Below are 24897 nucleotides of genomic sequence, written 5' to 3'. Positions count from 1 at the left end.
ACCTCCTCCTTCAAACCCGTCTCCGTCGGCAATCGTACCGGAAATGAATGGATGGTGTTTCTGAAGGGTGTCAGGAACAGCTAGCAAGAAGCCCAAGTGGGGCTCCCAGGGGCAGGCCATGCTCACACTAAACTTGGGTTACATGTCAACATAAACTTCCCATGTCTTTTGAGAGAGACTACGAATAACTGCAAGCCGTTGCCCTAGTCCTTTATAACCAAGTAGGTGCTTAGTCATCTTTAAAAAATGCTATAGGAAAAATTTAAGCCTTTCCTACTTAATGTCAAGTGAGAGGTTATCATATATGCTGTCACAAATTAGTAACAAGAATGGTAATTAAACGCCTTCCTTAGGTCGGTACTGAATTTCAGGAAGCGTGAGAAGAAACCAATGCGAAGCAAAAAGGAAAAGCAAAAAACCATTTGTGTAATTGGTCAATTCCGTTGAAGTCAGTCCCGCTTGAGTTAGCTTTTCACAATATAAAATAGATTAATATTGAAATGACACAAACTTGGAATCATTATCTTTATTTGTCACGCTTTATAGACATTGGTCCACTTCCACATGAAAAGTAAGAATTAGCTACATCCATTTAATATTCAATAAAATGAAATTGTACCACAAACCATATATACTTATACGGGGGAGAAGGTACTGAAATAAAAATATCTTATATTCATGCCCCAAAGAGCTGCTTTTTTATGCACAAGCAGCTATATCTCTACAAAGCAAGTTTCTTCTTAGATCAATGTAGCTGTCTTTTTAATGTCAACATCAGACCATATGGATCACCAAACTTCCGAAGAGGTTTAAAAATTGCTATCCTCTATCGGAATACAGTTCCAGGGTCAAGCGAGGATGTAAGTATATTCACACTGTAGGGCCCCACTAGGGTAGAAGCCAGGTCTCTTCTTTCCGAGATAGTTACATCGAAGTAAGACCTTTACAAACGGTTCATAGTATGTAACGGCCCAAATGTGATTTCCGCGTATCTCCATGTTAAGGATATTAAGCATCTTTATGTTTCTCTAATAAATTCAGTGCAGTGTTTCAACATAAATAACACAAGCTAATCTAAACACTTTACATTTATTTCAGTGCGTATTTCCAAATATCAAATGGAATGAAATTATACTATTCAATGGCTATATCTTAATGTTCGAGCATCTTATGGAATCTATATCACACAATTTGATTCACATCAATAATTCACTCAAAAAACAAACAGTCACAGGCACACAAAGTTTTCTTTTTTATAAATTTGAAGTATACTACCTACTTTAAATCATGGATAGATTTATTTTAACAAAATGGCAAACTTCCAAACCTCTTTTCTATGTCTGGCGTAAGGAAAGGTCAGTCCATTCGAATCTTCTGGTTTGTCATCCTATAAATGATGCTATCATAGCCAGGATCCATGTTCCAAATGTTGTAAGAGGTGATGATCACAGCCAAGGCCAAGGCGATCATGATCCAAAGGACCAGGTTGAAAACCACAGAATACTCAAAATTATACTTATAAGCAAGGTTATAGGGACTTGGTGGGGCTTTCTATAATCAAGAAAAGAAAAAACAATCAAGAGGGAAGAATGATAACACAGAAAATGATTCCAATCTGGCAGCTGTGCTTCATTTATCTAACAAACACTCACTCAGAAGTGCCATTAGTTATTTATATGAGAAGCCAAGAAGAGGAACTTCCAAGGGGACATACAGAGCTGATGAAAGTATGAAATGGCTCAACTGCTTGAGAAAATGTGGCAATGTGGATGTGATCTTGTGACCCAGCAAGTTCACACCCTGGGGAAATGTGTCTGTGTGCCAGGAGACATGTACAGAAATGCCCATACCATGGAATATATGCAAACGACCACTGCTGTCAGGTTGGTTACGAGTCACTGTGACCCTATATGGGGCTTCCGAAGCTAGACATCTTTTTTTTTTTTTTTAAAGATCATTTTTATTGGGGGCTCTTATAGCTCTTATAACAATCCATACATCAATTGTATCAAGCATATTTGTACATATGTTGGCATCGTTATCTTCTAAATATTTACATTCTGTTTGAGCCCCTTGGTATCAGCTCATCTTTTTACCCTTCATTCCCTCCTCCCACCCTCATGACCCCTTGATAAATTATAAATTCTTATTATTTTCGTATATTATACCAACTGCTGTCTCCCTTCACCCACAGTTTCTTCCCCCTCCTCTCCCTCCCCACCTTCCCCCTACCTTCCTAGTATTGATAATCCAATTTCTCTGCCTGAGGGATTTATCTGACCTGGATTCTGTGTGTCCTAAGTACCTGTGTGCATGCTCCACCCTAGCCCACAGTGAAAGGCAGTACTGGGATCATGATAGTGGGAGGTGAGGAAATCTCAAGGAACCAGAGGAATATTGTTTTCATCGGTGCTAGACTGTGCCCTGGTTGACTCATCCCTTCCTTGCGATCCTTCTGTGAGGGGATGTCACATCGAGGCTATAAATCTTTACAAGAGCAGGCAGCTTCATCTTTCTCCTGCAGAGTAGCACCTGGTGGGTTTGAACTACTGACCTCGTGGTTAGCAGTCCAACAATTACTAGACAGTGCCACCAGGTCTTAGAGGCCATGGAATACAGAGCAGTATAATGATGGTGCGGCAGCTATGTTCATTAATCTGCAGGATTCTTAAAAATAATAGTGAGGAAAGAACACAGAAGAAATAGAGTATGATTCCATTTATATTCAAATGAAATTCAAATGCAGGTAAACCCAAGTATTGCTTATTTGCTTGTTTAACCCACTATCACTCATGGAGAAATACAGATGAATTAAAACTATAAAGAAATGCCAGGGAATGACGGACAAGAGATTCAGCAACGTATTACTTCAGGATGGGGGTTAGTTAGGGGATGGGGGGTGGGGCTGCAGAGCAACACGTGTCACCTTCTTAAGCTATATGATGGGCAGGCAGTGCTACTGTTGTTTTATTATTTAACTAGGACTCTAATTTAACCAGGACTACATGCTACATAAGGATTCTTGGTAGTTACAACAGTTACATGCTCTGTTGCCAACCTAGAGGCCAGCAGTTGTAACCCACCAACCACTCTAGAGGCCAGCAGTTGTAACCCACCAACCACTCTAGAGGCCAGCAGTTGGAACCCACCAACAGTGGGAGAAAGATGTGGCAGCCTGCTTTCATACAGATTACCACCTTCAGAACCCTATGGGGTAGTTCGACTCTGTCCTACAGCGTTGCTATGAGTCAGAATCTACTCAATGGCATACAACAAGTGGCCATCTAGCTGAGAAGCAACACAGTCCACATGGAAGAAGCACACCAGCCTGTGTGATTACAAGGTATCAATGGGATCAGGTATCAGGCATCAAAGAACAAAAAATCCTATCACTGTGAATGAGGGGGAGTGTGGAGTGGAGACCCAAGACCCATCTGTAGGCAACTGGACATCCCCATCCAGAAGGGTTGTGGGGAGGAGACGAGCCAGTCAGGGTGCAGGGTAGCAAGGATGAAATATACAATGTTCCTCTAGTTCTTAAATGCTTCCCCCCCCCACCCAATATCATGATCCCAACTCTACCTTATAAATCTGGCTAGACCAGAGGATATACACTGGTACAGATCAGAGCTGGAAACACAGGGAATACAGGACAGATAAACCCCTCAGGGCCAATAATGAGAGTAGCGATGCCAGGAGGGGAAGGTGTGGGAGAAAGAGGGAACCAATCACAAGGACCTACATGTGACCCCCTTCCTGGGGGATGGCCAACAGAAAAGTGGGTGAAGGGAGATGTCGGACAGTGTAAGATATGACAAAATAATAATTTATAAATTATCAAGGGTTCGTGAGGGAGGGGGAGCAGGGAGAGGGATAAAAAATGAGGAGGGCAACAAATGTACAAATGTGATTGACACCATATATGGATGGATATATGGATTGTGATAAGAGTTGTACAAGCCCCCAATAAGATGATTTTTAAAAAGAAAAAGTTATGTACTTATGAATAATCCACTTAAAACAAAATGTATTTATGTATATGCACACACACGTTTTTTACCATGGCCGCAAATGAGAAACACCAGGACAGGGCAGAACTACTCATGTGGGTTCTGAGACTGTCGTTCTTTACAAGAGTAGAAAGCCTAGTCTTTCTCCCGTGGAACTCCTGACCATGCAGTTAGCAGTTCAACGTGTAACCACTGCACCACCAAGGTCCCTTTACCATGGCTTGTACATGCTTAAAAATCAAAGCCGAGTCCATACCAGAAAAGTCAACGTAGAACTCAGCCAAGTGGTCGACAGGAAAAAGAGGAGGCCACCTGCTCCCTAATGAGCTACATCAGAAACCCTGTAACAGGGGCGCTAAGAATTGGAAACAACTCAATGGCAATACTGGTTTCTTGATTTTTTTGTCTTTGTTTTTTACGCTTCGACTTTTATCCCGAACTCGAATTCTTGCATCATCACCCAGTTACAAAGCCAAAGAACTGAGTATCACTTGCAGAATATACCCGGGATCTAGTCCCTTATTTTATGTGGCTAAGAAAGCTGTTTTCTTTCTTTCTTTGAAAGCTGTGCTTTCATTTGAAGTGTTTTTCAGATTTCCCGAGTGCTTTTTCATATCACCCATCCATGGGTGATGATAGGATTTCAGTTAATTTTACAGTCTTAAGGCAGGATCTAAAAATGTACTCACCATCTGTTTTGCCTCAAGGATAGTCCTTGTCCTTCTCACCAGGGATGTGTCAAATGACTTGATAGTCACCAACTCTACCACTGCGTTCCCACCATAGAGATTGTACATGTCATCTGCAAACTGAAAATGTAGTCATTGACATTATTAGGAATCACGAACCCATCCTAAGTTATTGGTGAAGCTTCGGTGTAGCCACAACAACACAGAGTTATCTATTGGCTTACGAAGGACCAAACTCTCAAAACCAAACTCAGTGCCATCGAGTGGATGCCAACCTATAGGACAGGGTAGAACTGCCCCTCCGAGTCTCCAGACTGTAGTGGTTCACAGGAGTAGAAAGCCCCCTCTTTCTCTCTGAGTGACCGGAGGTTTTAAACGGCGAACTGCAGCCCAGCCTGTCACCACTCCAGCACCAGGCTCCAGTCACGACGTACACATCTCTTAAAGGAGACCAGCATTAAAGGTCTATGTTGAGGCACTCAGAAACGTGTCAAGCTTCAACATTCAAATGCTCAACATACGAGAAGAACATGCATTTCGGGGCATAGGCATTGGGGGGAGGGCCTGGGAGGAATCTTTCTTAGTGGTTTCTGGTTGGTTATAAACACCTGCAAAGACTTCACAGATGGAGCCACAATGAAAAACCAGCATTTATTACGTGTCCACTTGGCCTCCGGCCCTAGGCTAGGTGTTCTCCTTGGAGTGTCTCATTTAATTCTTGAAGAATCTCAATAAAATTGAACTTGAAAATGACTCTGTGAACAGGTACTACCATGCTTGCTGATGAGAATGTAGATGAAAACCACCTTTACAGAGAGCAGTGTGGTCATATGGGCTGGAATGGTTTCTAACTTGTAAATGACACCATTAAGAAGGCTGTTTACAAAGGTTTGGTGGGCCATGAGCAGGGCATGGCCATGCAGCTGGATCAGGGACCAGCCTCTGCTTCTCCAGCCCTCTTAAGATGGAAGGGGGGAAATAGCTGGGAGGGCTGGGGAGCTGGTGATCTTTAGTTCTCAGTCAGATGAAATAACTCCAGACGAAAACCTCACCAGCTTGGAGCTAAAACCAGCAAGGAGAAACAGGTTGAAAGCTAAAACCAGCAAGGAGAAACAGGTTGAATGCTAAAACCAGCAAGGAGAAACAGGGCTCTACACCTTTGTTTCACTTTCCTTTGAAAACCCACCCCATCAACACACCCGGAGCCTGACGAAGACAGAGGGAGTCTACTTCTCCTCGTCTTTGGCCAATCCAACCCAAACCAAACTCACTGCCACCAAGTCAATTCCGACTCATCGTGACTCTGGAGGACAGGGCAGAACTGCCCCTGGGGGGGTCCGAGACGGTATCTCTGGACAGGAGTAGAAAGCTTCCTCTTTCTCCACGGGAGTAGCTGGTGGTTTCAGACTGGTCACCATGTGGCAAGCAGCCCGAGGCAGACCGCACACTGCTGCCCCAGAGCTCAGTGGGCCCATGCTATAGCACTCCAGTTCCCAGTCTTCTGACTCCTACAGAAACCCAGGGGAAAGGAGGCTGGTCCAGCCAGCAGGGAAAGCACTGCACAGCAGCCCCCCCACACGCTGACCAAGGCGCTCTACTTCCTCGCCCGCCATCCCTGCCAGCAGAACCTTCTGCCCAGCACAATGAATGCCACAAATGAGTAACAGCACAAAAACACTGACAATTCAAAAGAAGAAATGATGATAAAATTGATGAGAAATTCTCAAACTGACTGCCACGGAGTCGAGGGTGACTCGTAGTGAGCCTCCCGGACAGGGTAGAATGGGTGCCCCTGTGAGTTTATCACACTGGGACTCTTGACGGGAGTCGAAAGCCCTGTCTTTTCTCCAGCGCTCTGGATCGGCTGGTGGTTTCGAACTGCTGACCTTGAGGATCGCAGCCCAATGTGTAACCACTACGCCACTGTCCCACAGCTGATGAGAAATTAGCTACCGTCAAGAAAAAAAGTATCCAGGGTTTAAAAATCAGAATTCTACCTTTAAACAGTTATCAACTCACTCACTGCCATCGAGTCGACGGCGACTCATGGCAACACGGTAGGGCAGGGTAGAAGTGCCAGCACTGTGGGGTTTCCGAGACTGTGACTCTCTATGGGAATAGAAAACGCCATCGTTCTCCCATGGAGCAGTTGGTGGCTTTGAACTGCTGATCTTGGGGTTAGCAGCCAAACACATTAACAGTTCTAAAAACTCAAACTCACTGCCATTGAGTCGATGACGACTTACAGCGACCCTGAATCAGTTATCATAGGACCTACTGATTCCATTCCTAGGTATATATTCAAGACAAATCAAAAACACATGTTCACAAAAAACGTATGCATGAATGTCCTTAGCAGCGTTATTCCTAATAACCCCCAAACAGGACACAACCCAAAATGTCCATCTGATGAATGAATGGTTGGTTGTACATAAATATAATGGGATATCATTCAGCCATAAAATGAAATAAAGTACTGATACATGCCACTACATGGATGAACTGGAAAACATGCTAAATGAAAGAAACCAGACCAAAAAAAGGCACTTATTGCACAATCCCACTTAAACGAATGTCCAGAATTGGCAAATCAAGAGAGCAAAAGCAAATTAGTGATTGTCGGGGGCTGGGACTGAGTGTGTGTGCATAGAACATGGGGGAGTGCTGAATGGGTATAGGGTTTCTTTTGGGGGTGTCAAAGACGTTCTACAACTAGATTGCGATGGTTGTCTAACTATGTAAATACACTAACAACCATTGAGTTGTATACCTTAACAGAGCAAGAAGTATGGCCTACGAATGATATAGGTACTTTCATATAGCGTGATATAATATGAATGACCTTTCTGGAGTGCCAAGAGCCTTAACAGTTCACATTCTCTTACCCAATAACCTCGTGAACGTTTACCCTAAAGAAATACTCAGAGCTGAAGACAATGATTTATACAGTACTAACATGGTGGTGTAGTGGTTGCCAGCTGGGCTGCAATCTGCAAGGTCAGCAGTTCGAAACCAAAAGCTGTTCCAAGGGAGAAAGATGGGGCTTTCTACTCCTGTAAAGAGTTACAGCCTCGGAAACTCACAGGGGCGGCTCTACCCTGTCCTTTAGGGTCGCTGTGAGTTGGCATCGACCCGATGGCAGTGAAGTTGGTCATTACAGTAACATTCACAGTAGTAAAATATCTAAATGGCAACAGAAAAAATGTGGTTAAAAGTCTCAGCTGCTAACCTAAAGGTTGGCCTTTTCAACGACTAGAAAGCTGTGGTGGCCGGCTTCTGAATAGATTCTCCCTGCCATCGAGTTGCTGCCATAGAGAACTGCCCCTGGGGGCTCCCGAGACTGTCCCTTTTTTCTTGAGTAGAAAGCCTCGTCTTTCTCTGGCGGGGTGGCTTGTAGTTTCGAACTGCAGACCTTGCAGATCGCAGCCCAACGTTTAACCACTGTGCCATGGGATAGTGTGGCTCTGCATTCTAGGGTCACTATGAGTTGGAGCTGATGCAACCAATTTGGGTCTTTTTTTGGGTGGTGGTGGTGGGTGCGGGTGTTTACAACCATTTATTAATATTTACTGGCTTTATTAAAAAATCCAATTAAAAAAAACTTTATGGTACCAGAAAATAATCATACACATATCCTGCTGCTAATTTAAACAAAACAAAGCAAAAAACACAAAGCAATGATCTTGCCAGTTACTAATTATTAATGCCATCCAGCACCCAGGGGCTGGGTTGGTAGTTAGCATCCAGTCAACTCTGATCCCTGGTGATCCCATGTGTGTAGAGTGGAACTGCTCCTAAGGTTTCATGGCTGAGACCTTTGGGAAGAAGATCCCAGACCTGTCTTCGGAGGTGCCTCTGAATGAGTTTGCTTAACCAGTTGTGCCACCCAGGGACCTTCTGACAGCATTAGGAAGCGATATCCCACCCCTTTCCTGCCATCCTTGGCCATCAAAAGAAGGCGAGAGTAAGAAAGACTTCAATCAACCACATTTTCACAAAGCAGATTCTTCCACTGAGAGGCTAAAAGTGAAGTGGTCCCACCCATCCCACCCCTCACACCACACTGATAACTCACCTTTTGCAGAGATTCAACCAGGGCCCTAGAAGCATCTCTGAATTGTTCAGAGTCTTCTCCATAACGTTTCCCAACTTCATCCAAACCGGCCAGCTCCAGTGAATATAAATCAGGAGAATGATCCTTGGCTAGATGCTTATGTCGAGATAGCTTAAAGGGGGCGGTGGGGGGAGGGTAACCAATAAAGGAAGAAAGCAAACACAGTCAGATGAAGCTTTATGCCTTACTCAACCAGGCTAACAGGCCCCTTCTGGCATGCCACAATACACGGACAGTATAAAAGGGCGGCAAATGGAACAGCTTTAAATGGGAGTTTTGGATAGAGCAAATCCCAATACCCATCTCATTTTGAGAAGCAGTTACAGAACTCCCCAAACATCTTTAAAACAAATTCTCCATTTTAAAAAGTCAAACATAGGCCAGGCAATAAAAAGACACAGATGGTCGGACCGATCTGATCTCAGGAGAGCCCGAGCCATTGGTGCCAAGATAACAGGTCACCTAGTCCCACGTCCTCCCAGGCCTCTGGCACACTGCCTCCTGGAACCAATTATTGTTAGATGCTGTCCAGCTGGTTCTGATTCCTAGTGACCAGTGTGTGCAGAGGAGAACTGCTCCATAGGGTTTGTAAGCCTGGTCTTTCCTAAGCTTGTCTTCCGAGGCACCTCTGGGTGAGTTTGAGCCACCAGCTTCTCAGCGAGTAGTCAACTTAACTGCTGAGCCACCAGGATATATGTACACCTCCTAGAACCGATACCCAACGCAAACCTTCGGGAAACAACTTCGGAAGATAGCCAACCATTACGTTTTTGCATCTGAGTCACAGGATGATTGAAAAAGCAAAACCATTCACTGAAACAAAAACAAAACACCATAGACAGATGTATGCTCTTCCTCGAGGACCTGGTGGACAGTGTAATTAGTCCAAATGGCTATTTCCATTTTAGAGCTACAGAGATGGGAATTAAGCCCTAATGTCGGACAGGAAGTCCATGGCCCCCCTTAGGACTATAGCCAGGTATCCTTATTCCCAGGCTTGCATTCTTGGGAGAATATAGTCTCTCCCTTGTACAGGTAAAAATGCCAACTCATCTGCATTCAGGATTTTAGCAATAATGCCAATTTGTCAGTTTTCATGGGATCATAAATCGCAATCAAATTTTTCAGCTGGTTTCCTGATCGCTCAAGGAGTCTCTAGAAATGTCTTCTGGAACCAAAATAAATGGGCCCGGAAAACTCAGACAGCCTACTTACCAGGCTCGGGATATCATGGAGCACTTGTAGTTCCGAAAGAAAGAGCAGGTCGACCTTTAGAGAGCCAAAAGATTGCAAATTACGTATCAGAGAGTCTCAGTTCTCATTTAACAAGCAAGGCTCTAGGCATTACAAATGGGAATCACATCAGGGAAAATTTTAGGGCAACTGCCCTCTATTTGGTAGATTCGTTTCCAACGAAAATGTTTCTGACACACTGTTGATCATCAGAAAAGGTTAGTCTTCATTCCCTCGCTTTTATTTCAACTCAACTGCTATGCTTCTGAGAAAACTCTGACAAGCAGCCCAACCCTACAGTGGTTTCCCCCAGGCCTTTGGGAGCACCTAGCACGGTGCAAGGCCCTGCCAACTCCTTCACTGTCCAGGTACATGCTGCCCAGGGGAGACTAGCAGGTGGTGGTCCTGATCACCCACAGAAGTAAACAGAAGTGAGGCGGTCAGCCACAAAGGTGACTTAGAAGGGGGTGCAGACACACGGTAAAGAGAAAGGACCCGAGTCAACAGCAGGGCCGGTATGAAGAGTGACTAGAAAAATGTGCCAAAACATCAGCAAGCAGCAGTCACCCTGGCTCCCATGGTCCGGCTCCAGCAGCCACTGATTTCAGACTTGTCTGGACCAATAGAGGGCGACCCTCGTGCGACAGGAATACTGCTTATGACAGATCAACTCACAGGAGAGTCAGGGTTTCAGAAGACAACGACTCCAAAGTAAACACACAGAAACTTTCACGTTCGAAAGCGTCCAGGTTGCACTGGTCAGGAGCAGAAGCAGTCACTTATTCACCCCCAAACTGCCCTCCTTACCTCATTGTTCCTACTCAAGGAATTGAGAGGGAGTGAATTGAGAACAGAGTTTTCTTGGAACAGACGATTCCGGAGCTGGCGTAACGTCACCGAAAGGTCTTCAAACACCGAGTTTGCCTTCCCCACCATGTACACTCTCTGCGAGAAGAATCCACACCTTACATGAATACACACCTACAGATGAATGCTAACATACGCTGCGGTCTGACAGCCATTTTCCTAACGTTAGTTTTAAGCTTTTATTGGATAATGAACAGATCTGTTTTAAAGCACCTTCAGTAAACCCATTATCACTTACTTCCTCACTAGGAGCCAGCTGCAGAACCACAGGCGTTTCTTCAGAAAATAAAGAGTGAATGGAATTTGCAACGCTGTCAAGACTAAAAGGAACTGCCTGAAATGGAAAAGTAAGACCTTCGTTGTTATCTGAACCAGAGAAGGAAGAAAATCATTCAGGTGGGACTTTAACTTCAAAAAGGGGGGGGGGGTGGCTTTAAAAAGCAGCATTTTCTAAGTAAATTCAAAAAAATTCAAATGATTTCCAAACAGAGAGGATTTTTCTGGGCACAGAAGATTAAATAGCCCAATAGGGGGTCAACAGTGGTTAACCATTGGGCTGCTAACACAAGATCAGCAGTTCAAAATCACCAGCTACTCCCAGGGAGATGGATGAGGCTTTCTACTCCTGCACAGATTTACAGTCTCAGAAATCCACAGGGGCAGATCCACCCTGCCCTGTAGTGTCACTATGAGTTGGAATCAACTTGAGGGCGGTGAGTTTTCTGAGGGGGCATAAGCTCCCATCTCCTTGCAAACACTCGGGACACACTCTCGCACAGACTTGAATGTTCAGCAATACATCTGATTTCAATACTGAGTAAATGTGCTAGGCTGCATGTGTACCCCACAATAAAGCATCAACCTGCCTGCCTTTGAGAGGTGGCCATACAATTAGTAGTCACCTAGGGCTGGTGCTAGGGGAGACAGGAGGGAAGTATTTAAGGGGCACTGAGTTTCTGTTAAGGGGGATTAAAAACAATTTGGGGAACCAACAGTGGCTTCATAAGATGGTCGAAATGGCCAATGTTTTGGTCTATGTATTTCACTGCAGTAAAAAATTCAAAAAGATACAAAAGAGGTTATATAGAAGAGTTTGAAGTCTTAGCACTTTTTTTTTTTAACGGTGTGAATTAGGTGAAGGTTTATGGAGCAGGTATCAGTTTTACATCCAACAATTCATACATTTGTGTCAACTCATCCACTGCAATTTCCTCAAGGAACCATCCCTGACCCCACTTCCTCCCCTTGTTTCCGGTTTCTTCTCCTCTTTCTTTCCTAACCCTCTGAACTTTGTCCTTGGGGAAATGCTGCTGCCCTTTTGTTTCGAATGGCCGATGGTTGTACCACGGGGGAGAGTTCAGTTCGAGACCTGAGGGGTGACTAAGGGTCACAGTTTTGGGGCTCCACCTGTCTCTAGCTGACAGTAAGCTCCGTCTCTTTTAGGACTGAGGTTTGCTCCGTGTTTTCCTCCCCTTCGATTCAGGCCCTTCTAATGTGATCCTTCTCAGAGCCGCTGATGTGAAGAATTAACATTTAATTGAAAAAGAAACACACCCTTATTTTCCTTTCATTCTCACCCCCCCTAATTTTTCATTCCACATTTTAAAAAAAAGTTTGTTAGCAGGACTTAGCTAACACTTAGCATTTGTCTTAAGACAGACTGCAGCCTCTTCGACAAGATGTAGCTTTGTCTTAAATTGTTTTAAAAATGAGTTAGGGTGATCTTTCCCCTGAAAAGGTAATTTTATCCCTGATACATTATGAGATTACAAGCAAGATATTAGTATTTTCTTTTCATGGAGGTTTCTTCCAAAAATTTCTTTTTACCACCCACCCCCAGCCTTACTACTTACAGGTTCATGTTTCTAAGTAGCAAATTAATACCAATGGGATTATATAAATGTATAATATGAAATCAATGTGATTATATAAATCCTATTGATGAAATCCAGACATAAAACTAGGGTCATCAATTTGAGAATATTGTTAAACAAAAGAATTGTTTGCCTTTTATTCAAGATACTTATTAATAAATCTCTCCAAACTTCTCTTAAAATAAGTTAATGAGTAACTGAAGAGAAGCTAGAACCTGAACTTGCAAAAGCAGACTTAGCCAACTGTCTTTTGTCAGCTAAAAATAGTTTCCTTTTTGCAATCTTATGTTTGTCACAGGCTTTGTAAGGAAAACATGAACATGTAGCACAAACCCTCCGGCAAAATGTCCCTTAGTGAAAATGTCAACCAAGCCACAGAAAGAGCTGAAGACTAAGGGGTAAGCCAGCCCTGGACATCCACGTGGAGAAGCTTGAGAACCAAACAAAAGATGAGATGACTGTGAAGGCAGAGAAAAAGATGATCAACTACAAGGCTCAAAGGTATCTGGTACTGTTAATGCCTTAGCCTTTTGGAGGTTCCGTGGAAAAAATCAGTTTGCTTCTCAGCTTTTTCTATCTGCCTGTTGGTACTAACTCTCCTCCTTCCTCCTACTATATATACATTCTATCTTTTTTCCACAAACAACCCCCCAAATAGTGGTGAATGTCTGTTTATTCCTAAATAGCGTGGTGTGTATTTAGGAGTAATGGCCTCAATTTTTAAAATTATTTAAACTGTCTTGGGGAAAATAATTTGAAACCTACAGGAAAGTTGCATTTAACAAGTGGCCATATACATGTTACCCAGATCCATCTGTAATTGCTTTAACATTATGTCATGCTTTATCAACATAACATAACACAACATAACAGGTCCAGGACCCTGGCCATTGTGCCACTGTTGTAGTCCCAGGCTCCAGGACGGTGCCTGCCATGAGCAGATACCTAATACACACTTGTGGGTGTGCTAATTGACATACTGAGGCCACCAGTCCCACACCCGAGTTAGACCTGGATGTGCCAGATGGCAGGCAGCCTACCAAACACCGCAACAGAAAAACCAGCTGGGTCTCTGTGGCAGCGTGCGCACTGCTGTGCACCCCTGTTTGACTGTTATTACAGGGGATGAAATGCTAAAATCGAATGGCCAAACAACTCTGGTTAAAAGGAAAGATATCATTAGGGATTGTGAGAAATATTTGGACTCTGTAGGAATGGAAGCCTTCTAAAACGGTGGAAGGCTCTAGTTCCTTTCAGTTGGGTTAGCAGCTCAATGTGTAACCACTGTGCCATCAGGGCTTAGGGAAAAAAGGGAAGCACTACAAGAGAAGGCCAGATTGTCTCCTTCCCACCTGAATGTTCTCTCCTTTTTGCACATACCAAGGCCACCGCAGGCTTTTGCTGGCTCATTCATTTCTTCACAGACCTATCAGTCTATAGGTGAGCTGCAGTGGGAGGCCATCCTTCCACATTAAGCACATGGCAGTGCCGGGTCAAATGTCACACAAATATTTTTACATGCACAAGCAAACTCAAAAGCAAGACAGGAATACACTTAAGTGCCAGATTTCACTTTCACTGCCATTGAGTAGATTCTCACTTACAGGGACCCTATGAGATCAGGTGGAACTGCTCTGTGGGTTTCCCAGGCTGTAGCTCTTTACAGGAGTAGAACGCCTAGCCTTTTTCCCTCAGAGTAGCTAGTGGTTTCAAATTGCTGACCTTGTGTTTAGCAGCCCAATTAAAAAAAACATTTTATTAGGGGTTCGTACAACTCTTATCACAATCCATCCATCCATCCATCCATCCATCCATCCATCCATCCATCCATCCATCGTGTCAAGCACATTTGTACATTTCATCATTCTCAGAACATTCGTCTTCTGCTTGAACCTTTGGCCAATTCTTAACCTGTGTGGCACTAGGGGACCGTTAAGTGTTAGGTAGGAGTAGCAAACTCGAAAAGCCGGCGGTGGTGAGCAGGCGCTACAGCCGAGATTGTGCGACCTGCAGAAAACCACTGGTGTCTCTGTTTGTTTCTCAGAGAAAGATGAGGTTTTGCACTTCCATAAAGAGTTAATCTCGGAAACGCACAGGGACAGTTATACCCTGTCCAGTTGGCTCACTATGAGCTGGCACTGACTCAATGGCAGTGACTCTTCTGAAAATGGGGCAATTTCTCTGCCTCTTATCTGATAAAATTTCTCAACCATAGGGAACAGGCAAGCCTCAGAAGATTTATAACCATCAAGAACTTTTTAAAAAGAAATTTCACATATCCACCCATGCGTTTAAAAAAGGCAAGTGTTCTTAGAAAGCATTTCAAGAATGATAAAGTACCAGAGAAAATTATAAATGCATCCCTTCAGTTTAAAAAAAATAATAAACACTCACATTCTCCAGTGGGTATGATATGACACTACTGGGTGGGAGAGCCAGCTTGTCCACCCCCTTCACCAGCACCATCACAGTCGCTCGAGGCCGACGGAATAGGTTACCCACGGCCAGTCCTGGCCAAGAGAGGTCCTACACATTGAAGAACATCAAACAGGGCTTAGTTTCCCCCCACACGCATAGTTCAAAGGGTCTGGGACAAGGCTGGTAAGGCGAATGCATAAAACCAGAATTTTATGTTATTGTCGTGATCCCATCAATGGGGCTGAATCTCCTTACTCAGTTTTTGTAATGGTCTACGGATCTGAACCACCAAAGTCTAATAGTAAGTCATCACAGCCTGTTTTTTTGGGGGGGGGGGTGTGGGGGAAAGCGGGTCAGCAAATGAAATGTCAGCATTTTTCAGGTCCCAAGTTATAGAACCTCTCCTCTTTACAGAACCATGAACATTGTCTTTGCACTTTCTCTCCTTTATTTACAGCATCCATTTGATCTTTCATAGTGAAGTTGCAAGGTTGTCATTGGAAAACTCTCTTTAGACTAAGACACACATACCCAACAATGAAAAACAAAATTCCGGCTGAAAATAACTCCCATTGATGTGCTAATCATTATTTCTCGTGGTTACTTCCAAAGCCATTTGCAGTCAAATTCCAGTTTATAAAGAAATTATAAGCGCAAATTTCATCCTTCAATGTAATCAACCCATTGTGTTCAACTCTGCCCCGTGGCTCCTTCGGTCCCAGCGGCAGAGCAGCTGCCCCGCAGTTTCTAGCTCCCAGGAGCCTGGGATCCAGGAGGAAAGCTGTTTGGTGACTAAGGCAAGGACCTCACTAGTAGGAAGAGAGAATGTGGGAGGAGAGCAAGCTGCGCATCCTTCCTTCAGAGCTCGCACAGACCCATGATGTGCCCCTCCCCTGCTAGCACTGTGAGTCCAGCCGAATTCTAGCAAACCCAGTTTCCAAGTGGCCTGCGCAGCCGCCCACCACACCACTCTAAACTGCAGGCAAAACGCACACACATTTCACCATCTATAATTAATCTATCATCTGTACTGAGACAAACCAACTACACAGTCTCTTCATCACAAAGACACATTTTCTTTACTTCATTTTGATGGATAAACCATGATATGACTTAGAATTATTTGGTTTCAGCAGCCAACCTGGATGCCCTTGATTCCAAATCTCCCTAGCTCACCATGAGCTTTTGGGCTTTGGGACTCTGCACCAAATGCACCAGGCTTGCTTTCGTGGGCTACTGGGAGAAATCAACAAACATGTTCCTAGAAGAAGCTCCCAATAGGCATCTATTTTATAAGCACACGTACTTCTTTCACGGAGAAACCCATAGACAAGGCAGCCACATCTGGGATCCGCTCTCCCGGTAGAGGCCAGTTTCCATCTCGGAAAACCACAGACCCTGGTGAGCGCAATATACTAAACTCGTTTCCTAAAACACCTGGGAAGAAAAGAGAGCAGTGAGGGAGTCGGCCACATCCGGAATCTTCTGCATCCACCTGGAAATAATGAAACACAATGTGAGGAATTGCCCAACTCTTTTAACATATTCAAGCCACTGCATTGTATGCTGTAGGAAGTGTGTATCCATAAAAATTGCTAAAGTATAACAAAAAAGAGGACTTAAAAAAGTTCAAGGGGGAGGGTTAGGGTTAGGTTTAGAGTTAGGGTCGGACCTAGGGTGAGGGTAAAAAAAAAAAGAAAAAAAAAGTTCAAGGGGTGCAGAGAGGTAAGAAGATCACGGGAGTCCCCCGCGAACTCTCTGCAGCCCTCTTGGGCACTTTCCCCATTCAGTCTCAGTTGCTTCCAGTCTCAATTTTGATTGGGCAAACCGGCACGGCCTCGGCAGCAGCACGCTCTATTTCAAAGTGTCCCTCTGAGAAGCGGCACCTGCAAGGGCCAAGGATGAGGCACGCTCTCCCATGAGCTAGGCACCTTTCCTGACATGGCCCTTACACAGGGGCAGGCAGGAACAGAAACCAACGGCGTTTCTCCAGAACGGAACAACAGAACCATCTAACACTGACTGAAAAAAGAAAAGAGGAGAAACTGGAGATGCCAATCATTTCTACCCTCAACCTTTTTTTCACAGTGCACATTTTCTTTCCCAGAGAGAAATTCATCAAAGCCTTCCTACGTCAGTACAGAACTCGAGCGGGTGCCAGTCACTGTATCTTGGCACAGCTGGTGAACCCCACAAGGACAACTGTAGAACAGAGACAATGTCATGGAAACGGAACAGTGAAACGGATGTGAGCTGGAACTCGAAGGGATGACCTCATTTCCCCAAATTCGCAAGTTCGCTGCCTTTGTCAGGGCGCCCACACCTTTCTCTCTCGCTCGGTTTAGTGGAAAACATTTGAGTTTTCCTTCACAGACAGGTTCTGGCTTTCGCACGTGTTGCTGTTTTTCCAGTTGCCATATCAGGGCGGTGAGAAAAGACATTATGCAACAACAAGGTCAACTCCTCTAGGGGCACAGGGTGTGGGAATAAATGCTGAAGGATGACAACCAAGGGACGATTTTGTAAACCTGTCGAGATGGTGGATGGGGAATCTTGCTCCTTTACTCATTACGGGTTAAAACCAGTTGTTTCCCCCCAAAAGAGTGATACTACATACACCCCTGGTGGGCGCTAGTGCGATCCAGGAGGGCTGTAAAAGCAGATGCCCATCCTTTAGCTTGGATTATAGGCTATAAGACAAAAGGTTTTAATTGCTGGGAGTGGGGGGAAGCGAGGGGGCGGCACTGAGGCGCTTGTTGTTTGTTTGTTTACTCCTGAAAAGGGGGCAGTGGGTCAAATCAGTTTGGGAGGCTACGGTCTAAAGCAATCATGCCCAGTGCACATGGAGACAAACAGCTAATGAGAAAGTTTGGGTGCCTATAGAGGGGTTAGCTCAAGTCCAAAAATACACTCGGATGGGTAAATGTGACTTTAATAGAGTGTTGTGGGTTTTCTCCTCATTTAAGGAAAACACCATGCACAGAGCACAAGAATCGCATTGGAAGCAACAGTAAATGTTCTGGTGTTGAAGTATTGACAGTAAATAAAAGGCCTCAGGATGGTGATGATACAACACGAAGAGTTATGAGTTTCAATTCAGTGCAGCCGGCACAGGGGGCACTTCCAAATTGCTCTAGCCAAGGGCAGACTAAAGTCATTTATAACCGATAGACATTTTGGTTTGAGTTGGACATGCTGTCAGGAGAGACCAGTCCCTGGAGAAGGACATCATGCTTGGTAAAATGGAAAGGCAGTGAAAAAATGGAAGGCCCTTGACAAGATGGATTGACACAGTGGCTGAAACAATGGGCTCAAACATAGGAACAAGTGTGAGGATGGCACAGGACTGAGTGGTGGTTTGTTCTGCTGTCTATAGGGTCACTATGGTACTATGGGTCGGAACTGACTCAATGCCACCTACCAACAACAAAGACAAAGTATTGCAAACGCTCACGAACATGGAACAGCATGCGCCTTCAACTAAGTGGCACGGTCATTCTCCTGACCTTTCGAAGTACTATATGCGTTTCAAGAGGCACACTTTGTCTTAGCAATACCCCATTTTGAAATCTTGCCCTACTTATTCAACCTCAGCAAAGCGATGCTAAATCAGAGTGGAGAAAATCAAAGACCATGAACATTAGCTCCGAGTGACTAATGGACAACAGAATCCACAGCCTCCATGACCCCGAGACTAAAGGAACTAGGTGGTGCCGGGCAACCACTACCTAACTGCTAGGAAAGAGATTCCAATGCAAGGTCCTGGGAAGAATAGGAGAAAAATGTGCACTAGGCATTGAAAAAAGGTCAAGTTTAATGGGCTGATGGAGACAAGTGGAACTCCTCGCACTGTGGCCCTCAGTCACCCTTCAACCTTGGAACTGAACTGTGCCTCAACTTCCAGCCAAACAGCCAGCTCTATAAGACAAACAGCAGTAACACTGGGGAGACACATGTTCCTTAGAACAATCAACCACTGGAGACCCAAAGGGGGCTTTAGCATCTGCCCGGTGCTGTTAAGCACTGAACTACAAACTGAAAGGTGGACAGTTCAAAACCAGAAGCCGGAAGAGGATAGGACTGGAGGCTGAAGGGAAATGGTAAGCAGGAAGTGGGAAGAGTGCTATGCCATTATGGGGACTGCAATCAATGTCAGGAAACAAAATATGCACGGATTGCCAAATGGAAAACCGATTTGCTCTGTGAATGGTCACCCACATCACAATGAAAAGACAACTTCCATGCCTGTGCGGCAGTTCTTCAGGAGGCTACGTTTTTAGAAGACCGCAAGAGTCAGGGATTCCTATACTTGGAAAGGACAGCTTGTCCAAACATCTGCTGAACGCGTCCAGGCTACTTGGCAGAGAGCCACACATTCTCTACCCGAACACTACTCAATTCGCAAACACCACGTTTGCCAGCAATCAGCTCCACTGTCCCAACATTCTCGTCGCTTGAGAAGTTTTTCTTAGTACTGAGCTGAAATCGACTTCCCAGCTCCTTTAAGCTTTCCTATTCCGTCACTTCCCCACTCAGTCTCACCAGACGACCTCATCTCTGGCTTCACAGAGAAAACAGGATGCTCCCAGCTATCTGCTCCTTCTCCCACCTCAAATTTATCTGCTCGGGCATTGATCTTGATCTCCTTTCTCTCGGCAGTCTAAGGTCAGTTTCTTCGGGTTCACTCAGTATTCATTAAGCCAAGATTCTGGGACAGACAATATGTGAATAGTTGGGTGGCTGATTGGCAGTAGGCATAAAATGACCTCTCTCTAGAATACAAGCTCCAAGAAGGCAAGAGTTCAGTTGGTTTTGTCGCACCATACCTAACACACACTAAAACAACCACACCTGGTGGGAGACAATGCCCACCCAGAGGCCCTACAGGACAGACTAGCACTGCCCTATAAGCTTTCCAAGGCTGTCAATTTTTATGGGAGCAGAGGTCAGCTGGTGGGGGTCACACCACTCATGTTTCAGTTAACATGTGAGTGCTTAACCTCTGTGTCACTATGCCCCACTTAACCCATTAAAAACAAACAAAAAAACTCACCCCAAAATATCAAACTCACTGTTGATTCTGACTTATTAGGGACCGTGTAAGGTCAGGGTAGAACTGCTCCTATGGATTTCCTAGATTTAACTCTTTACAGGAGTAGAAAGCCTCATTTTCTACCCCCTGAGAGCCTGGTAGTTTCAAACCACTCAATTAGCGGTTCAATACCTAAGCAGCCCAATGCCTAAACCTAATATACAGGTGGCTCAATAAAGACTTGTTTAATAAAACCACGTTACATTTATCATTTTTCTCTCTCAACTCTGCTCTTTTACTTCAGCACAAAAATACACTCAGGGTACTTCCAGTCTAAATTAAAGGGCACCCACAACACTTCCTTGTGTCCTGCTAGCTGGCAGAGCACTCAAGGGTTCACTGCTCTGCTGCACTGACAACTCAAGCCCATCACTGAGTTGACTCACCATGTCCAAAAGAGGCCCTACATTTAGTCAGCTTCCTAAAGCAGCAATTAAGTCCCTCCTTGAGAGGTGAGCAAAGGCAATCTACAGTATAAAGCCAGCCAGTGTGGGAACGCAAGAGACCGTCTCTCTGCCTTTGTCTTCACCAGGTCATGAGAATCATGGCTTAATAAATACAGAATGACTTAAAGGGTGAGTGACTTTGAAATCAGCCCCAACATATGCATATTCCTATAAAATATAGGTATGTACTAAAATAAGAATGCGCTACATTTTTGCAACAGATGATAACATACACGAAAATACACAAACTCTTTAAAATGTCCTAAAGACTGTGATTATTCCTGCGGTATTCTTCTCCAAAATCTACAAACCCCAAATGGAATAATGAAAAAGCACTCGACAACTCTAAATTGAGTCTATAACACCTGCCCCTTATCACACTACTCAAAAAATAAGATGAGGATTTTTCAAAAACACAGTGGAAGTTCTAGTACCTTCTTCAGAGGAGCCCCAGTGGCATTAGTGGGTACATGTTGGGCTGCTAACCACAGGGTCAGTAATTCAAAACCACCAGCCACTCCTCAGGGAGAAAGGCAAAATTTTCTACTCCATAAAGTTTTTAGTCTCAGAAACCCACAGGGGCAGTTCTCCCCTATCCTCTAAGGTTGCAATGACTTGGCATCAACTTGATGGCAGTACTTTCTTCTGGCATCCTAATGAGCATCCAGCACACTACACTTTGGACATGACTGCTATTAGATCCGAGGACTTTGCTATTCTACAGTCCCCCTCCCCCCATGCTCCCCCACACGTGAGCCCATCTACTAGTCCTAGAGCTACGGACACCAAAGATACAGAGCCTTTCCTTTGCAGTCTGCATTTCCCTGGAGTCTTAGAACCGCCTAGGCAACACTCTGCTGGGCATTCAGACGCAACACGTTCAGAGCGGCATTCACTGTCTGCTCCTCTTGTGTTCTCCATTCTGTGGATCACAGCACCACACATTGCTCACAGCAGTTATCGTTACATCTTTGCTCCGCACCAGTTAATTGCCCACTGATGTTTATCCCTCCTTCTTGCCCTTTTCTGGCTCTTGAATCTTTTCTCCATGTCCAGTGCACTTTCTTCAGGCCGCACCAGGTTTGCTAGAACTAGTCTCCTCGTGATGGATCACGCTACCCTCCTATCCAGCCTTCCCATCACTTTTTCACAGAGGGGTCTGTTCCTTCACCCTTCTGCTTACAACTCTTCCACTCGCTGCCCGGAGTCTTCAAGACAAAACTCCCCCCCCCCCCCAATCACAGCTATCTTCTGGGATTTCCCCAGTCCTAGTCATTCCACCCCGACTGAACTCTGTGCTCCTTTCCTCTCATCTCTGCAGTTTTACACATTTTATCCAACATGCTCCCACCCCTGAGGAAAACCCGAGACTGCCCAGTCTGAGCCAGTGGGTAAGGCCCCTTCCGTCTGGGAGTTCAACTCCACCACACTCTGCTGGGCCCCTACATGATGGAGCGCGCACACAATCAGGAGAGAATCAGTGGGACCTACTTTGGTCCTCTGTGACCAAAATGGCTGCCTCCTTCTACACAACCTTTTCTCAAATACCATGGCTCATCTTTGGTCAGTCTCCCCTGGCTAATCATTTGGATTTCTTCAAACATTTTTCTTGACCTGCTATTCAAATCCTAGCTAGTGGCCTTCCTCTGGTCTTGTTCTAGTTTAGTAATGTCATGTTTAGTTTAGTAATACCATTTTAAAGGCTTTCTAAGGTTTTCCCCTCCCTCAAATGGAGAAGTCCGAGCTCTTAAACATGCTTCCCACCAAATCATTCATCGTGGAAAACAAGACTAATCGAACCTCATCTGACAAGTCAGACCAAGTAAGGCAGGAGCTGATTGGAACGGATTCTTGGTCTTGTACGAACAAAACTATGCTAATAAGGCAAGAACATTCGAACCATATACAGGAACAATTACTCTACCTCAACCCCCCAAGAGCAACAACAACACCCCACACCGCATTGAATCAGTCCATCAACCATAATAGATGCTCAGTTGTGATCAAAGGTAAGATGCCTACATTTTAAACATAAAAAAATAGTCTTCAATATATCTGTCTGGTTAGATCAGAATGCTCTCTCCAGAATTCAACATAGACATAAACAAACAAAAACAAAAAAAACTAACCTCTTTGGAGTATGGAAGTAGTGTAGCTAACACACACACACACATCCCACTGGGCAGTCAGTCCAGGGGTTGGGATCTCTAGACTTCTAGAATATCAGGGCATCTGTATGCCAAGAATTAACACTGCTGTTCCCAAAGCGGGGCTTCCCAGCATCTACACAGCAAGTACAGGCCTCCCTATGGAGACCCCAGGTTTAAACTGACATGGGGTGGGGGTGGGAGCTAGAGTCCTCTTTCAGACCTGTCTTCTCAGCTGAGCCTCTTTCTCTCCACTGCCTGCCCACTCAGGCTCACCACACAGCGCACTCCCACATCCTCATACTGTGCTCCAGAGCACGTAATAGAAAGGGCCTGGGTTGAACGGGGTTCAATTCCAGCATGATGAACAAAAAAGCCTCCCTGCCATCCAGTCGATGCCAACTCATAATGACCCTCTAGGACAAGGGAGAACTACCCCTGAGCGTTTCTGAGTCTGTCTCTCTTTACGAAAGTAGAAAACAGAAAGCCTCGTATGTCTCCCACGGAGTAGCTCATGGTTTTGAACTGCTGGCCCTGTGGTTAGCGGCCCAACATAGAACCACGGTGCTGCCAGGCCTCCTAGCATGATGCTGGGCTTTAACTACTTAGGCTTTATTACTCTGTAAAACAATGATCCCCTCTTGCACGGATATTAAGTACATCACCACATGATACACAAGCGGAGGTTCAATACTAGTTGGCAGCCACCATCCTGGCCGAATGGTAGGGAGCCGAAATTTTCTACTCAGCAAGCTACCATATTTACTTGACATGTGATCCTAAGGACGTGACTCACTTCTTAGTTTCCAAATCCTTGAAATCGGGAACTGAGACAAACTGGGAGGGACACTGTGCCCGCCTGGAGAAATCACACCCAAAAGAACGAGGGCACCCCAACTTTTTGTAACCTGCAACATCCCTGCGGGTGTGGGGAGGGAGGCCTCAACCAATTTCTGATGACAGCCACCAGACATGAAGGCAAAGAAGCGCAGCGGCTGATGGCACATCTAAATCTGCCTTCCCCTTGTCTGCAGAGGGCTCCGGATTAGAGTTAAGAAATGCACCCCCCCCTCCACTCCGCCTCCTCCAAGGGGCCTCCGGAGCTGCAAGGGGGCAGTCGGGGGTCTCCAGGGACAGACGCGGAGGGGGGAGGCCAGGTCAGTGGCCCCCCGCAGCCCCGCCCGGCTCCCGGTTCCCAGCGGTTCCGAGCGGAGGCCGTGAGGTGCGGCCGGCCGGCAGCTGCCCGCACTGCGGCACCCGCCCCGCGGCTGCCCACTCGTGGCCCCGACCCCGGAGTCTCCGGCGCTGAGCCTCCCAGAGCGCGTCCTGCCCGTCCCCAGGTCCTCACCCGCCACCAACACGAACAGGAACATGAGCACAGCCATGGTTCCGGGGCGGTGGCTGCAAGGCTGAGCCAGCCAGCCGGCAGGAGGGGAGCGGTCGCCTGAGCGTGAGTGACGCGCTCCGCCGGACACCCGGAGCCCACCCGGCCTCAGCCGCCGCCGCCGCCTTCCCAGCCAATCGCCACCTACGCCGCTGCCTACGGCGGAGACGTCGCCTGAGACGCGTCAGGGTAGTGGGCGGCGCCTCACGTGAGTGACGGGCGGCCGCGCCAATAGTAGGGAGCGGTGGTGAAGCCGGTCAGCCCCGCCCCCAGCCCGAGTCGGCTAGTCACGAGATAGAGGGCTGGGCCAACTGGATCCCGAGCCGGGGTCCCGAGAGCCTTCCGGGAGGGGTTGCCCCCAATGCTGGTCCTCTGACCACTTTCCGCGACGGTCCCCAACCAGGGGGTCTGTCCTTCCCTGGCACGTGCTCCTCCCGCTGTGGGAAGCTGCGGCGCTGCTTGGACTTGTGCTCGAACAATTGCACAGATGTTGAGCACCTGCTGGGCGGGGAGGCAGGCGCCCGGGGAACCCCTGCTCTCCCAGTACCGGCAGCCCAGGTGCATTTGCATTTCAAATAAACAACGAATGGTTTCAGAATATGTCGCAAATACTTCATGGCACA

General features: G+C 45.8%; 1 protein-coding gene across 1 annotated transcript; it reads right to left on the bottom strand.

The window, feature by feature from the left end:
- Nucleotides 1-511: 511 nt before the first annotated feature.
- ATP6AP2 (ATPase H+ transporting accessory protein 2) lies at nt 512-24394 on the bottom strand. The gene is made up of 9 exons (XM_075538166.1): nt 24239-24394; nt 16512-16642; nt 15182-15313; nt 11152-11247; nt 10854-10991; nt 10029-10082; nt 8775-8924; nt 4700-4819; nt 512-1551 (listed from the first exon to the last, which is right to left on the bottom strand). The coding sequence occupies exons 1-9, from the start codon at nt 24273-24275 to the stop codon at nt 1357-1359; spliced, it is 1053 nt and encodes a 350-aa protein (XP_075394281.1). The 5' UTR covers nt 24276-24394; the 3' UTR covers nt 512-1356.
- Nucleotides 24395-24897: the final 503 nt, after the last annotated feature.

The sequence above is a fragment of the Tenrec ecaudatus genome, chromosome X (assembly GCF_050624435.1).
Source record: "Tenrec ecaudatus isolate mTenEca1 chromosome X, mTenEca1.hap1, whole genome shotgun sequence".
Taxonomy (NCBI): Eukaryota; Metazoa; Chordata; class Mammalia; order Afrosoricida; family Tenrecidae; genus Tenrec; species Tenrec ecaudatus.
This window is presented reverse-complemented; position numbering and strand designations above follow the sequence as displayed.

Coding starts and splice junctions, on each gene's coding strand:
- ATP6AP2 (XM_075538166.1), bottom strand. CDS start 24,275: ATGGCTGTGCTCATGTTCCTGTTCGTGTTGGTGGCGG. Junction 11,248..15,181: donor TATCATACCCACTGGAGAAT/GTGAGTGTTTAT, acceptor TTTCCATTTCAG/GCAGTTCCTTTTAGTCTTGA. Junction 8,925..10,028: donor TCCATGATATCCCGAGCCTG/GTAAGTAGGCTG, acceptor GCCCCCTTTAAG/CTATCTCGACATAAGCATCT.